At 52.9% G+C, this 13575-nt stretch overlaps 1 protein-coding gene across 1 annotated transcript in view; it reads left to right on the top strand.

Annotated features, from left to right (window-relative positions):
• The first annotated feature begins 3448 nt into the window (after positions 1–3448).
• Positions 3449–13575, top strand: part of HIF3A (hypoxia inducible factor 3 subunit alpha) — a 28711-nt gene continuing 18584 nt past the window's right edge. Inside the window, exons 1-4 of the mRNA XM_052656291.1 lie at positions 3449–3474; positions 10036–10226; positions 11650–11795; positions 13483–13567. Coding sequence (XP_052512251.1) covers positions 3449–3474; positions 10036–10226; positions 11650–11795; positions 13483–13567 — 448 coding nt within the window. The remainder of the gene's footprint in view (positions 3475–10035; positions 10227–11649; positions 11796–13482; positions 13568–13575) is intronic.

Raw genomic sequence — 13575 nt, forward strand, 5'->3', positions numbered from 1 at the left:
CACAAGATGGGACTTCCCTGGAGGTCCGGCAGTTAAGACTCAGCTCCTAATGCAGGGGGCCCGAGTCTGATCCCTGGTCAGGGAACTAGATCACACCTACCACAACTAAGACCAGGTGCAGCCAAATAAATAAATATGTTTAGAAATTTTAAAAAGAATTAGATCACAAGAGGTGGCAGCTGTAGAACGGCTAGGAGCTAGTCCCCCCAGGCTTCGACAGCAGGGAAAGTGAGTCATAAAGTGAACGTCAGCAAGTAAAATGCCCAAGCAGATGCTCAGAAAACAGTAGCCAGGAACGCTGACTCGTCAGACTGGGTATGTTCGTGGTTCTGGGGTTTTGTTGCTGAACCCTATTTCCCTGTTGATAAAAGACGAATTTTTTTCCTCCAATATCCCAAACCCTAAGACTCCACCTCCATGGCACTGCTTGTAGGCAGAACTCCAAGGTAATGTTCTGTAAAAAGTGTGGCAGATATTTCCCCAAAATAGCTGCAGTAATGTTTCCAGTTCCACATGTTCTTCCCTGTGGAAGCTTGATCTTTCCCATCGAGATGTGGAGTCTCTTTCCCTCCACTGGGCAGTATTTTGTGATTGCCTTGACGGAAGGAATGAGAGGGAAGTGACGCTGGATGACTCCCAAGGCTAGGTCATAAAGGAGACACAGCTTCTGCGTGTGTTCTCACTCACTCTTCCTCTCCACTGGGACTTGGCAGCCATGATGGGAGGAAGCCCAAGCAGCCACATGGAAGGACCACATGTAGATGCTCTAGCCACAATCCCCAGGGGAGGTTCTAGGTGACAGGCAGCATCAACCACCAGGAAGGTGAGTGAGGAAGCATCAGATCATTTCAGCTTCCCTTGCCAGGGGCCTGCCTGGGTTTGATCCCTGGTAGTGAACTAGGTAGGCTCGATCCCATAAGCCATGCAGCTCAAGCAAAAAAAAAAAAAAATTCACTCCTTTTTAAAAAATTAATCAATTTATTTGACTACATCATATCTTAGTTGCAGCATATGGGATCTTTGATCTAAGTTGTGGCATGCAGGATCTTCTTATTGCAGCATGTGAAACCTTATTTGTAGCATATGGGATTTGGTTCCCTGACCAGGGATTGAACTCGGGACCCCTGCTTTGGGAGCACAGAGTCTTAGCCACCGGACCACCAGGGAAGTCCCCCAGACATATCCTTTTAGCAAAACTTAGAAACTATTTCAACAAACACATTTCCTGTATTGCTTTTGCTGCCAGGAACAGCCAAGTGAAGTTTAATGTTAACCTAGATCATAGATGCCTGGCGCATCTATGTATATAAGTTTTAGTCCTGTTTTAATTTTGTTTAACATATGCTAGTTTTCCTTGGACACCGTAAGGCCTCAGATTGGCTTTCTGCTGTGAGTTGGATAACCCCTGCTCCCTTGAATAGGATACTGCTTCTCCTGCGGCCTTTTCTAGATTTGGCCTCTCATTCACACATCTCTCTCCTGAGGTTTAGGACATAGTCCCTCAGTTTATCAAGATTCTTTGGAGGGTAAGCAGCTGACATCAACTCAACTAATCTAAGCACAGAGTAAATAAATAAAACAATATTTAACAACAGCAACCACCAAAAACCCCATAATGGTTCCATGATTAAAATGGTGTTCAGGTAAGGCCAGATTCAGGCACCTAAGTGATAGTGTCAAGACTATCTTTCACAAACTTTCATTTCTGCTTTCCCCTGTGTTGACATTCATCTCATAAAGCCTTTCTTGGCAACAGAGCCCTGTAAGCTCCAGGTTCACATCCCACTAGCTTGGCAACTCCAGGAGAAAGAGAACATCTTTCACGATAGTTGCAGCAAATGTCTCAGGGCTGGTTGTCACTAGGCTAGGTTAGGTCACATACCTTCCCTGAACTAATCACCGTGATCTGAGAAACAGAATAAACTGGCTAGGTCTAGTCCGTGGTGGCTAAGTGATAAAGAATCCAATTGCCAATGCAGGAGACCTGGGTTCGATCCCTGGGTTGAGATGATCCTTTGGAGGAGGAAACGGCAACCCTCTTCAGTGTTCTTGCCTGGGAAATCCCATGGACAGAGGAGTCTGGTGGGCTACAGTCCATGGGGTTGCAAGAGTCTGACATGACTTAGTGACTAAACCAACCTATCACCAGTCCCTGGAGCTGGTGATGGGAGGGTTACGGCCAGTCCTGCTCAAATTAAATAGACCGAGGGACTTCCCTGGTGGTCCAATGGCTGAACCTCTGCACTCCCAATGCATGTGGGCTTGGGTTTGATCTCTGGTCAGGGAACTATATCCTACATGCTGTAACTAAGAGTTAGTATGTTGCAACTAAAGACCCCATGTGCTGCAACTAAGACCCGGTGCGGCCAAATAAATAAATAAGTAAAAGTATTTAATAAATAAATAGAGAGAAGTTCCCCAAAAGAAAACTGAACGGGATACTAGGGTGGGCAAAATCCACAGACTTTTTGCTATAGTGTCCTTTTCTCTGCCCAAAGCTGTATCCAGAATATTGACCTGCGGTGGATTAACACCCACCTTAGCCAATTGTAACACTCCCTGTCTACCTTCTTACTTATTTCACTGGTAGAAAGCTACCACAACTCCGCTCTTCTGAAAAGTGGGTGTGATTAAGTTTTGAAAATTTACCTGACATAAACTTAATCACTCACCAGAGAGAACCTGCAAAGAGAGTTCAAGAGGCAAGGAGGCGGGGTTGGGGACTGAGGGGTGCCAGACCAGAGGAGCGCGGACCAGGGGGTGTGGGGGCGAGACGGAGGGATGAGCGGGTGGAAGGAAGGGGCAGGGAACTGAGAGGGGACGGTGCAGTATAGAAGGGGAGGGACTGTAGAACTGGGGTGGGTGGGGTCGGGAGTTGGGGGCGAAGAGGAAAAGCGGGGGGCTCGGTGGATAGGGAAGACGAGACAGAGTAGGTGGAGCTGGGCGACTCCGGAGGCAGGGCTTGGCCACTGGAGGGGGTGGGATTGGAAGTCGGAGGGGCCCATCTGGGGGTAGAAAGTGGAGGGGTGAGCCGGGGGTGGGAGTTAGAGGGTGGGGGCTGGGGTGTGAGGGACAGAGCGAACTAGGTGGGTTCAGAAGAGTGTCGGTGTCGGAACTTGGCGGGATAGACTGGGCCAGAAGGCGAGGCCCGCCGACTGTGCACCGTGCGGGTGACACTGCCTAGAAGTCCGCGGCAAGGGGTGTGGCGGTGTGTGTGTGTGTATTCCTCGGTACCCGCCCCCTGCACACACACAAGCCTGGCGTTCTAAGGCTCGGTCTCTGGTCCCGCCTCTTTCTTGGAAGTGACAGACCCATCAGCCAATCAGGGCCGCGGGCAGGGCGCGGGGCAGCCAACCGTGCAGCGGGAGGAGGGGCTGAGGAGGGGGCTCGCGGGGCAGGGGAGGGGGCTAGGGGCCTCGAAGGGCTCCGGAGCTGCGACTGGCGAGTCATGGCGCTGGGACTACAGCGCGCAAGGTACTGGGCTTCGCGGGCAGGAGTGATGAGAATTGGGGGCTCTTCTTCCAGCGACCCCTGAGCCGGGCGGGGAAGGAGCGGGTGCAAGCCTAGGGTGCCCTCGGACGCGCGGTTGCAGGCACATCCCCGCCGCACCCTCCACCCTAGGGGATCGCAGGGGTGGAGGCATTTCCCCCAAGTCCAGGCTGCCACGCCCCTCTAGCCAGGAGCGACTTCGGGGTCTTGATCCCCGATTTCCTGCTGCTCCGGGTTCGCTTCCCTTTCTGATTAGGGGTGAAACTCGGGGTCCCCACGGAATTGGGGTGGTTGCATTTGAGCAGTTCCCGGGCTTTGCGGGAGGCATTTTCCTTCTTCAGAGTAAGTAACTTTTCTGGCCTCCGAGCCCCCAGAATTGAGGCTGTTCTTTGACACAAGACCCCTGGGGTCCTAGGAGATACAGGACGGCCCCGAATTGAGCCTTCCCAGATAAACGGAGTCCCTTAGAATTGGGAGTCGGCTATTGATTCAAGAGGGAACCTCCGTAACTGGACCCTCCCTGATACTGTTTCCCAAACTTGGGTTGCCTAGAAATAGGCAGATTCAGGAGCCACCTGGGGGACCCTTCCCAAGGGCTTTCCTTGTATTCTTGTGAAAGGTAGGGTCATCCCTTTAATAATAGGAAAACAGCCTGACCCACTTCCCAAAGTCTAGCCTCTTATCTGACTCCTCCAACCCCACCCAGTCCCTGTGACAGTGGGAAGCGGCACCCAAGCCTTATTTGGGAAGACCCCAGAGAGGGCTATGCCTGCTTCAGTGCGAGCTGTGATGGGCGCGCCCCCTGCTGCAGCAGCCAGCTAGGTCATCCTGGGCAGGGAGTGGGTTTCTGTGTTCCCTTCCCAACAGGTGCAGACCTGCTGGGCAGCACAGGGAACTGGTGTTCTGGGTCCACAGCCAGGGGGTCCTGTCTGGCCATGTTTGCATGGAACCCCGGAAAGTATCTCAAGCCCTTGAATTCTCCCGTCCAATCTGAGGCGTCCAGGAAGCCTCACCCCCTTCCCTCCTCCCTGGCTTCACAGGTCTGATTGGATCTGTCTACACCCCCATGTTTTCACATCCCTCCCCCCCTCACCTATACTCCCCCACCAATTCTATTCCAGTCTCTGGCTCTGGGCCTGCCAGGGAAACTCTATCCCACCCTTTCTGGGCCAGCCCTGGCCCAGCCCCTCCTGGCTGGGTGGGGGCCCCTCTTGGCTGAGCTGGGGGCACTCACCCCCTCCCCATCTAAGGACAGCCCTTTCCTTTGGTGTCATCTGAGCCTGCGCACCACCCACTCATAACTTGCACCCGGATCTCGGCCACGCTCCATCCCCTCCTGCACCCTTAGGATGGCATTTGGGCCAAAGAGGGTCTGGGTGATGGTGAGTGGGCCCCCATACTCCCTTACTGCTTCCCCCTCTTCCAGCTCTGGCTAACTGCCATCCCACCCCAGGCAAAGGTGATTCTCGGGAAGCCCCAATGGGCACTTGGCCCTGGGTGTCTCCTAGGTCAGAGGGTTCCCAGAGAACAGAGAACTTGGGGTACAGGCACCCCACTGGATTACCAGGTCCTTGGGAATGCGCGGAGTCAGGAGTAGAGAGACTCTCCCAACCCCCTGCCCCAAGTCCCTTCTCCAACCCAAACCCTGCCTCTGGCCTTTTCAGGCCACCTCAGGGCATTGCCAAGAGGATCCTTGCATGGGTTCAGCCTAAGGCCCCCCAGATCCTCTATACTTTTTGCAAGACCCCCAATACCCAGTTGATTGTCAGGAGCGAGAGGCCCAGGAGCAGCCCCGAATGTGGGGCCAGTGTCCCCACTTTCTCTGTTCCTTTGCTCTCAGGGGCAAGTTCTTCAGGGCAGGGAAGAAGTGAGCTTCTCCCTCTCCTGGTAGGGGGGGCACCAGGCCCTAGTCCCCATCCCAGGCCTTACCCTGGGGCCTCCCAGTCTGGCTCCACCCCCTGTTCTCTGCTGGAACACAGAGGAAGGGTGGCAGGGCTCCAGCTGCACGTCTCAACCTGGGCAGAGTGCCAAGGGGCTGGACCAGGGCTGGGCATGGGGCCAGCTGGGGAAATCCGGAGGCAGCAGGGGTGGGAGCAGGGGAAAGGACAGGGGTCCACTGGGCGGTGGAGGGGCTGGAGAGGGGTCCCTTGGGTGGCATGCTCACCAAGGCATGGCACTTAAAAGCCCAGGCCCCAAAATCAGGGTTCAAATCGTAGCTCACCCGCTTCCCGGCTGTGTGGCTTTATGCCAGCAGGCTGCTCTCTGAGCCTCAGTTTCATAGCCTGGAAAATGAAGGTTCTACTTCCCGTCTTCTGCACCAGATCTAGATGATGAGTGGTAATGGGACAGACCTTTGAGGCAGAATACTCCATAGGTGGGCAATAAACTGTTCAAGTCAGACAGGATTCTGGGCAAAAGCAAATGCGTGATTGGATTCACAGAAGCGTTGAGCATAGCTGCACATTGGTGGAGGGTCCTGGGATTACCAGCTTGGTGACTTGGGCTGATAATGCAATTGCTTGGAGACTCAGTTTCTGACTCTGTAAAAGGGAGATCATTTTTCCAGGTGCTTAGGGTTGCTGAAGGAGAAGGCAATGGCACCCCACTCCAGTACTCTTGCCTGGAAACTCCCATGGACGGAGGAGCCTGGTGGGCTGCAGTCTATGGGGTCGCTAAGAGTCAGACATGACTGAGCGACTTAACTTTCACTTTTCACTTTCATGCATTGGAGAGGGAAATGGCAGCCCACTCCAGCGTTCTTGCCTGGAGAATCCCAGGGATGGAGGAGCCTGGTGGGCTGCCGTCTATGGGGTCGCACAGAGTCGGACATGACTGAAGCAACTTAGCAGCAGCAGCAGCAGCAGCAGGGTTGTTGAAGGGAGTTAATGGGGTCTCTAAGCTCATGAGTTTTCAATACACCAGCGCTATCATTATTATTAGTATCACTATGATTTAGTCTTTTTCTCAAAGTATTGTGTAAAAGTCACATGTGATTGCACATGCACACCACACCACGGGGTTACCACCGAAGCCCAAGGGTTTCTCCAGAGCCTACGAGCCTAAGCCTTCCATCCCTGATGTGGACAAAGAGGGAATAATAAAAGTTGCCTGCAATGCCGGAGACCCAGGTTCGATGCCTGAGTTGGGAAGATCCCCTGGGGAAGGGGATAGGCTACCCACCCCAGTATTCTTGGGCTTCCCTGGTGGCTCAGACAGTAAAGAATCAGCCTGCAATGCAGGAAACCTGGGTTCGATCCCTAGGTTGGGAAGATCCCCTGGAGAAGGGCGTGGCAACTCACTCCAGTATTCTTGCCTGGAGAATTCTGCTGCAGTACATGGGGCCGCAAAGAGTTGAACCTTTATATAGCATTGAGCAATTGCCAGCCTCAATTCTAAGCCCTTGACATACAGTAACTCATTTAGTCTTCACAACAGCCCCATGAGTATTTGTGCTGTTCTTGGGCGCAGAGAGGCCATGCCACTTGTCCAGAGTCACACAGCTAATAGGTCATGGAGTCAAGACTGGAATGCTGAACCAGAGGAATTAGCCCCAAGTCTGTTTAAAGAGAAAGGCCAGGGACTTCCGTGGTGGTTCAGTGGTTAAGGCTTTGCCTTCCAATGCAGCCGGTAGGGGTTCCATCCCTGGTCAGGGAGCTATGACCCCACATGCCTCTGCTGCTGCTGCTAAGTCGCTTCAGTCGTGTCCGACTCTGTGCGACCCCAGAGACAGCAGCCCACCAAGGCTCCCCCGTCCCTGGGATTCTCCAGGCAAGAACACTGGAGTAGGTTGCCATTTTCTTCTCAGGGCCAAAGAAAAACCCCAAAACAAGAAAACAGAAGCAACATTGTAACAAATTCAATAAAAACTTTAATAATAATAATAAAATTAAAATATGTAAATAAATACGGGGAAAGGCCAGAGACCAGGAGAGGCCCACCCACATTTGCTGTAAGAATATCCGGAGAGCAGGCTGGAAGCCAGAGGGAGGGTCCCGCCGCAGCCACCAGCTAGCTCCTTCTATGAAGGGAGAAGGAGGCGGCCACAGAGAGGAGTGTAGAGCCCAGCTGCCCGGGAGGTGGGGGGGCCAACCCCACCCTTACCCCCGTCCCTGTTCCCATTCCCTGTTCCCTCCGTCTGGGCCCCCAGCTCAGTGAGGCCCGCCCACCCCCACCCTCTGGGCAGGAAGACAAACAAGGCTGGAACAGAACGGGACAGGAGGACGGAATGTCCTCTGGGCAGAGAAGGACTGGAGGCCCCTGCCCCCCGCCAGCCAGCAGGGAGGGGATGAGGGCAGTTGCTGGCTCCCTCCACCCCTCCACCCAGCCTGTCCCCTTCTGCGCCTCCCTCCCACTTGCATGAGATTTTTCCCATCTGTAGAGAGACAGGAGGCACCACACGCCTCCCTCCATTGTGCCTGGGGGTGGCGCTGCAGGGCTCCTGTTTGGGTGTGCAGTTGATGCCCCAGAAATGGCCTCTGGCTTTTAGGAAGGTCAGCTTCCCTTTCTCAGGTTTTGCTTCCATGGAGGTTGTGGAAGGGGCCGGGCCGGGGGTAGGGGATGGGGGGTTGTTGATTCATAAGAAAGGAATTAGAAGAATGAAGGCTTTGAAATCTCACTGCCCGAGTTCAGATCCCAACTCTTCCAGTTAATGGCTTTATGACTCTGGGGGCGAAGGACTTACTTTTTCAGTCTCAGTTTCCCCTTTGTGAAATGGAGGTTTCAGAGCCTAGGCTTTCTTTTTTAAAAGAAAAGTTATTTATTTGGCTGCCTCCGGTCTTATTTGTCCCATAGCATGTGGGATTTTAGTTCCCCTCCTAGGGATCAAACTCTTGTCTCCTGCATTGGAAGGTGGATTCTTAACCATTGGACCACCAGGGAAGTCCCTGCCTAGGGCTTTCTTAGGATTGAATGAGTACACGTAGGCTGAGTCCTTACTTAGTGCAATGTCAGATTCATAAATACTTAGCAAATTATAGCTGCAATATTATTAATGGTTTTTCATATGTCCACAGGGCCTTCCAGGCAAGGATACTGGAGTGGGTTGCCATTTATAGCCAACTCACTGGAGATCATGGGAATAATTGAAGGTCAAAGGAGAAGGGGGCAGCAGAGGATGAGATGGTTAGATAGCATCACTGACTCAGTGAACACAAATCTGAGCAAACTCCAGGAGATAATGGAGGACAGAGGAGGCTGGTGCTATACTCCATGGAGTCGCAAAGAGTTGGACATGACTTAGCAAGGGAACAACAAATTTATGTTTTTTTTCCCAATAGTAGTATCTCAATATAGATAAGATTACATATACTATACTATATGTAACATACTCTATCATTTTCCCCCCCAAAACTATAGAGTTTGGATTCAGAGAGACCTGGAGTTTGACTTTTAAGACAGTCCAGAAACAGGAAGAAGTACTAAAACCTGGAGATGATCCAGGGCCATACAACAGGAGATGAGGGTTTGATCCCTGGGTCGGGAAGATCCCGTGGAGAAGGAAATGGCAAACTACTCCAGTATTCTTGCCTGGAAAATCCCATGGACAGAGGAGCCTGGCGGGCTACAGTCCATAGGATCGCAAAGAGTTGGACATGACTGAAGCGACTCAGCACATACATACAACAGAGGAAACTGAAGAATTCAGGCAGACCAGTGTTCAAACCTTAGCTTCATTCCTTGCGGGCAAGCACTGCACCTCTCTGTGCCTGGGTTTCATAAGTTCAATGGGGAGAATGTTATCTTCTTCCTAGGGATGTCTGAGCTGCATAGGTTAAGTTACACACATGGCACAGGGTCTGACATAATAGTAAAAGCTGGATAAGTGGCAGATATTTCTGAAAACAAACAACCAACCAAAAATCATGATAACTTTCTACTTCCAACCCCAGAATTTCTAATTCCAACGAAGAATTCAAGTATTTGAAATGGATTAAAGGGCAGGGGTGAGTGGTTAGCCATTGGCTGAACAGAACCCCCCAGGACCCTAGGGATGGTTTGCTGTATCTCCCTGGCAGGGCCCCGGCAGATGGGTCGTTGGACTTTGAGTCTGTACTCCAAGATTCTGAGAACTCAGCTCAGCTGAGGAGGGAAAAGGGCAGGAGACGGGGTTCAGGGAGGTTGTAGGGCAGAGGGCCTGGAGGGGGCTGCAGGCATCTTCTTGCACCCTCCCTCCCCTGGTTCCTGGCCATCTCTGCCAGCCTCCTCCCAGCAGGAGGCCTCCCTGTTACCCAGTCGCCCCAAGCCCGGGGAATAATCAGCAGATAAGTCGGGGAGGGGACAGGGCGGCCCCGGGCACGCCTTGGAGAGGAGTGAGGCGCCGGCGGGCAGCATGGGCTGGCGCACGGACAATAAAACCGGAGGCTAGGAGCGACTCCATAGTATAGCCCACCCAGAGAGCTCCAGGAACTCGCCCGGGCCACACAGCGAGGCCTGCACAGTCGCGGCTCTGACTTCCCTGAGACCCATGTGGCAGCACCCCACGTGCTTGCTGCATCCAACTCTTTCCCTTCCCGGAGCGCCTCCAGTGAACGCAGGCCATGCCCGCAGGTCGAGCACGGAGCTGCGCAAGGAGAAGTCCCGGGATGCGGCCCGCAGCCGGCGCAGCCAGGAGACCGAGGTGCTGTACCAGCTGGCGCACACGCTGCCCTTCGCGCGCGGGGTCAGCGCCCACCTGGACAAGGCCTCCATCATGCGCCTCACCATCAGCTACCTGCGCATGCACCGCCTCTGCACCGCAGGTGAGCCCCGCCCCCGGGAATTCCCATCTGGGCAAGGCCCCGCCCTCGGAAAGGTACCTCCCGAGGAGACCCCCCTCCGCCGGGAAGCCGCGTCCAGACAAGGCCCCGCCCCCAGATGGCTTCCCGGAGGAGCCCCGGCCCTCTGGAATCAAGTCCCTGGATAGGCCCCGCCCCTTCGAGTTTTGGCCAATCGGAATCCAGTCCTAGGAATCCATCCTCTTCGAAGTCTGTCATTTGTTAGGCCCCGCCCGTTGGAATGCTCCCTTGCATAGCTCCGCCTCCTTAGAATTAGAACTCTAGGGAATAGAAGGCTCAGACCCTAAAGAATCCTCCTGCAGTGCAAGAGACCCGGGTTCCACACCTGGGTCGGAAGATTCCCCTGGAAATGGGAATGGCTCCTCACTCTAGTATTCTTGCCTGGAGAGTTCCATGGACAGAGGAGCCTGGCGGGTTACAATCCATGCGGTCACGAAGAGTCAGACAGGACTGAGCGGCTCCCACTTTCACTTCATGTTTCACTAAACTCCCTAAGGCACCTGGACCCTTATGATTTGGTCCCCTGGGAGATCTTCTCAGCTAGGCTCACTAGTTGTATTGTTTGTCCCCTTGAATTCCCACCCTGTTAAACTAAAATTCAGCAGGAGGCGTTCTCTCTCTCTTTCTCAAACACACACCCCTGGGAATCCCAGGACCCTGAAAAGATTTTATTATGGGGAAAGTGGAGTCATCCTCTGGAGACTCTGCCCCTTAGACTTTCCTGTCTTGTATTCTGTCCTCCTTAGAATTCTGTCGCTTGGGAGTCCCTGCTTCTTTAGAATTCTGCCCATCTGGAAGGTCCTGCCCCAAGAATTCTGAACCCTTGGCAAGCTTGGCCCCCTTGGAATTCTGACTCCCTTTATACCTTGGCCCCTTAGAATTTTGACCCCTGGGAATTTCATCCCGTTAGGATTCTGCCCTCCTCAGGGTTCTATTAGGGGCTTCGCAGATGGCTCAGTGGTAAAGAATCTGCCTGCAATGCCAGAGACTCAGGTTCGATCCCTGGGTTTGGAAGATCCCCTGGAGAAGGAAATGGCAGCCCACTCCAGTATTCTTGCCTGGGAAATCCCATGGACAGAGGAGTCTGGCAGGCTAAAGTCCCAAAAGAGTCACAGGACATTACTTATTGACTAAACAACAAGAGTTCTATCCCCCTGGGAGACCCCTGCCTTCCTAGAATTCTGTACCCCTGGGAGGCCTTGTTCCCTTAGAATTCCAGTCCTCCTTGGTCCTTCCCTCTTCCTTGGGACTCCCAGTCACTGGGATGTGCCCCACTCGCCTGGGGGTACCTGTAAGTCCCTCTGAATGAAGGAAAGCAGAGGGAGGCTAGCCAGGGCGGGCTCACGGCTGACTGGACACACCCCATCCATCCTGGCCCGGACACCAGGGGAGTGGAGCCAGGTGGGAGCAGGGGGCGAACCGCTGGATGCCTGCTACCTGAAGGCCCTGGAGGGCTTTGTTATGGTGCTCACCGCCGAGGGAGACATGGCTTACCTGTCAGAAAATGTCAGCAAACACCTGGGCCTCAGTCAGGTAAGAGGGACTCCTACTTTGTGCAGGCGATGCTGGGATACGGATGGCACCAGAACCACCTTAGCCCTGCTTTTACAAGGCGCACAGTGCAAAGGGGAGGCAAATATGTCACCAGAGAGGAAAATTTGGAATGGGTAGGGCTAGGGTGGGGCAACTTAAGGGGCTGTACAAGCCCGGGGTGGACGCTGGTACCTGACCCAGACTGGGAGGGAATCAAGGGCTTCCTGGAAAAGACATCTGAGCTAAAACCTGAAGGACTTACCCAGTCAAAGGGTATGGTGAATAGTTGGGACCACCAAAGGCTAGGAATGTACATGGCCAAGGAAACAGAATATGCCAAGACACAGATGTGAGATAAAAGCAGAACCTTTGGGGACATTTCTCTGAGTTAGGTGCAGAGTGCAGTGGGAGAAAGTGACAGAAAGGCTAGAGGTCAAAATTTAGGACTGAAATAGAAGGTGTGTCTCCAGGGCACTGGGGAGTTGTGGAAGGATTTTAAGCAGAGGAGAGATTGTGTCAGAAAGGTGCAATCAGATTTTCATTTTAGAAAGATCGCTCTAGCTACTGCACAGAGATAGAATTGGAGAGAGTGTATCTCGAGGCTGGAAACTCCATAAAATGGTGGATGTGGGGTCCCAAATGGGAGAAAAGGAATAGGATGAGGGGCCCGGGGATGGGGAGACAAGAGACTTAGGGAGTAGAACTAATTCCAGCTCATCTTACACCCAGTCCCATGAGAGGGCTACTGTTTTTTTTTTTCTTATATCACACCGATGAGCTCCACAGTTGGCATCTATTTCTTTCCCTTGCCTTGTTATCCCACTCTTTGAAGAAGAACATTTATTTATCTGCGTCAGGTCTTAGTTGCATCATGAGGGATCTTTTGTTGTGGCACATGGACTCTCTAGTCGTGGCCTTCCTGGCTCTCAGGTGCGGCTCTCAGTCTTAGTTACTCCTCGGCATGTGGGATCTTAGTTCCCCAACCAGGGATTGAACTCACATCCCATGCCTTGCAAGGCAGATTCTTAACCACTGGATCACAAGGAAAGTCCCCATCCCACTCTTGATGCCAACTTCTCTGTTAGTTTGAGCTCTTGAGCTCAGAGAGGTGAATGTTCCAAGGTCCCAGAGCTAGGAAATGGCAGAGCCAGGACTCCAAGATCTCATCACTCCCCCGTTCAGCTTTAGCTCTGACCACCGCCTCTAAGATAATGTTCCATCATTTCATCATAAGGGCTTCCCTAGTAGCTCAGCTGATAAAGAATCCGCCTGCAATGCAGGAGACCTCGGTTCGATCCCTGGGTCGGGAAGATCCCCTGGAGGAGGGCATGGCAACCCATTCCTGTATTTTTGCCTGGAAAATCCCATGGGCAGAGGAGCCTGGCGGGCTACAGTCCATGGGGTCGCAAAGTCAGACATAACTAAAGCGACCAAGCATGCACCCTACTACTCAGTAAGCTCTGAGAGTTAGGGGTTTTGTCTTTGTAGTTACTTCTGTGCCCACACCATCTAGAAGAAGGCCTGGCATGTTGAAGAAATGAATGAATGAATGAATAAGGAGACTAGGAAAATAATCCAGGTTCATGAATTGGGGCAGAGTGATGAGGATGGGAAGAGTGAGGTGGGTCAGAGGCCCCTGTGAAAATGCTTTTCCTCCAAGGCACCCCTCTGCTTCCCTCCCTCCCAGCTGGAGCTGATTGGACACAATATCTTTGATTTTATCCATCCCTGTGACCAAGAGGAACTTCAAGATGCCCTGACCCCCCGGCAGAGTGAGTTC

The sequence above is a fragment of the Budorcas taxicolor genome, chromosome 18 (genome assembly GCF_023091745.1).
Source record: "Budorcas taxicolor isolate Tak-1 chromosome 18, Takin1.1, whole genome shotgun sequence".
NCBI lineage: Eukaryota > Metazoa > Chordata > Mammalia > Artiodactyla > Bovidae > Budorcas > Budorcas taxicolor.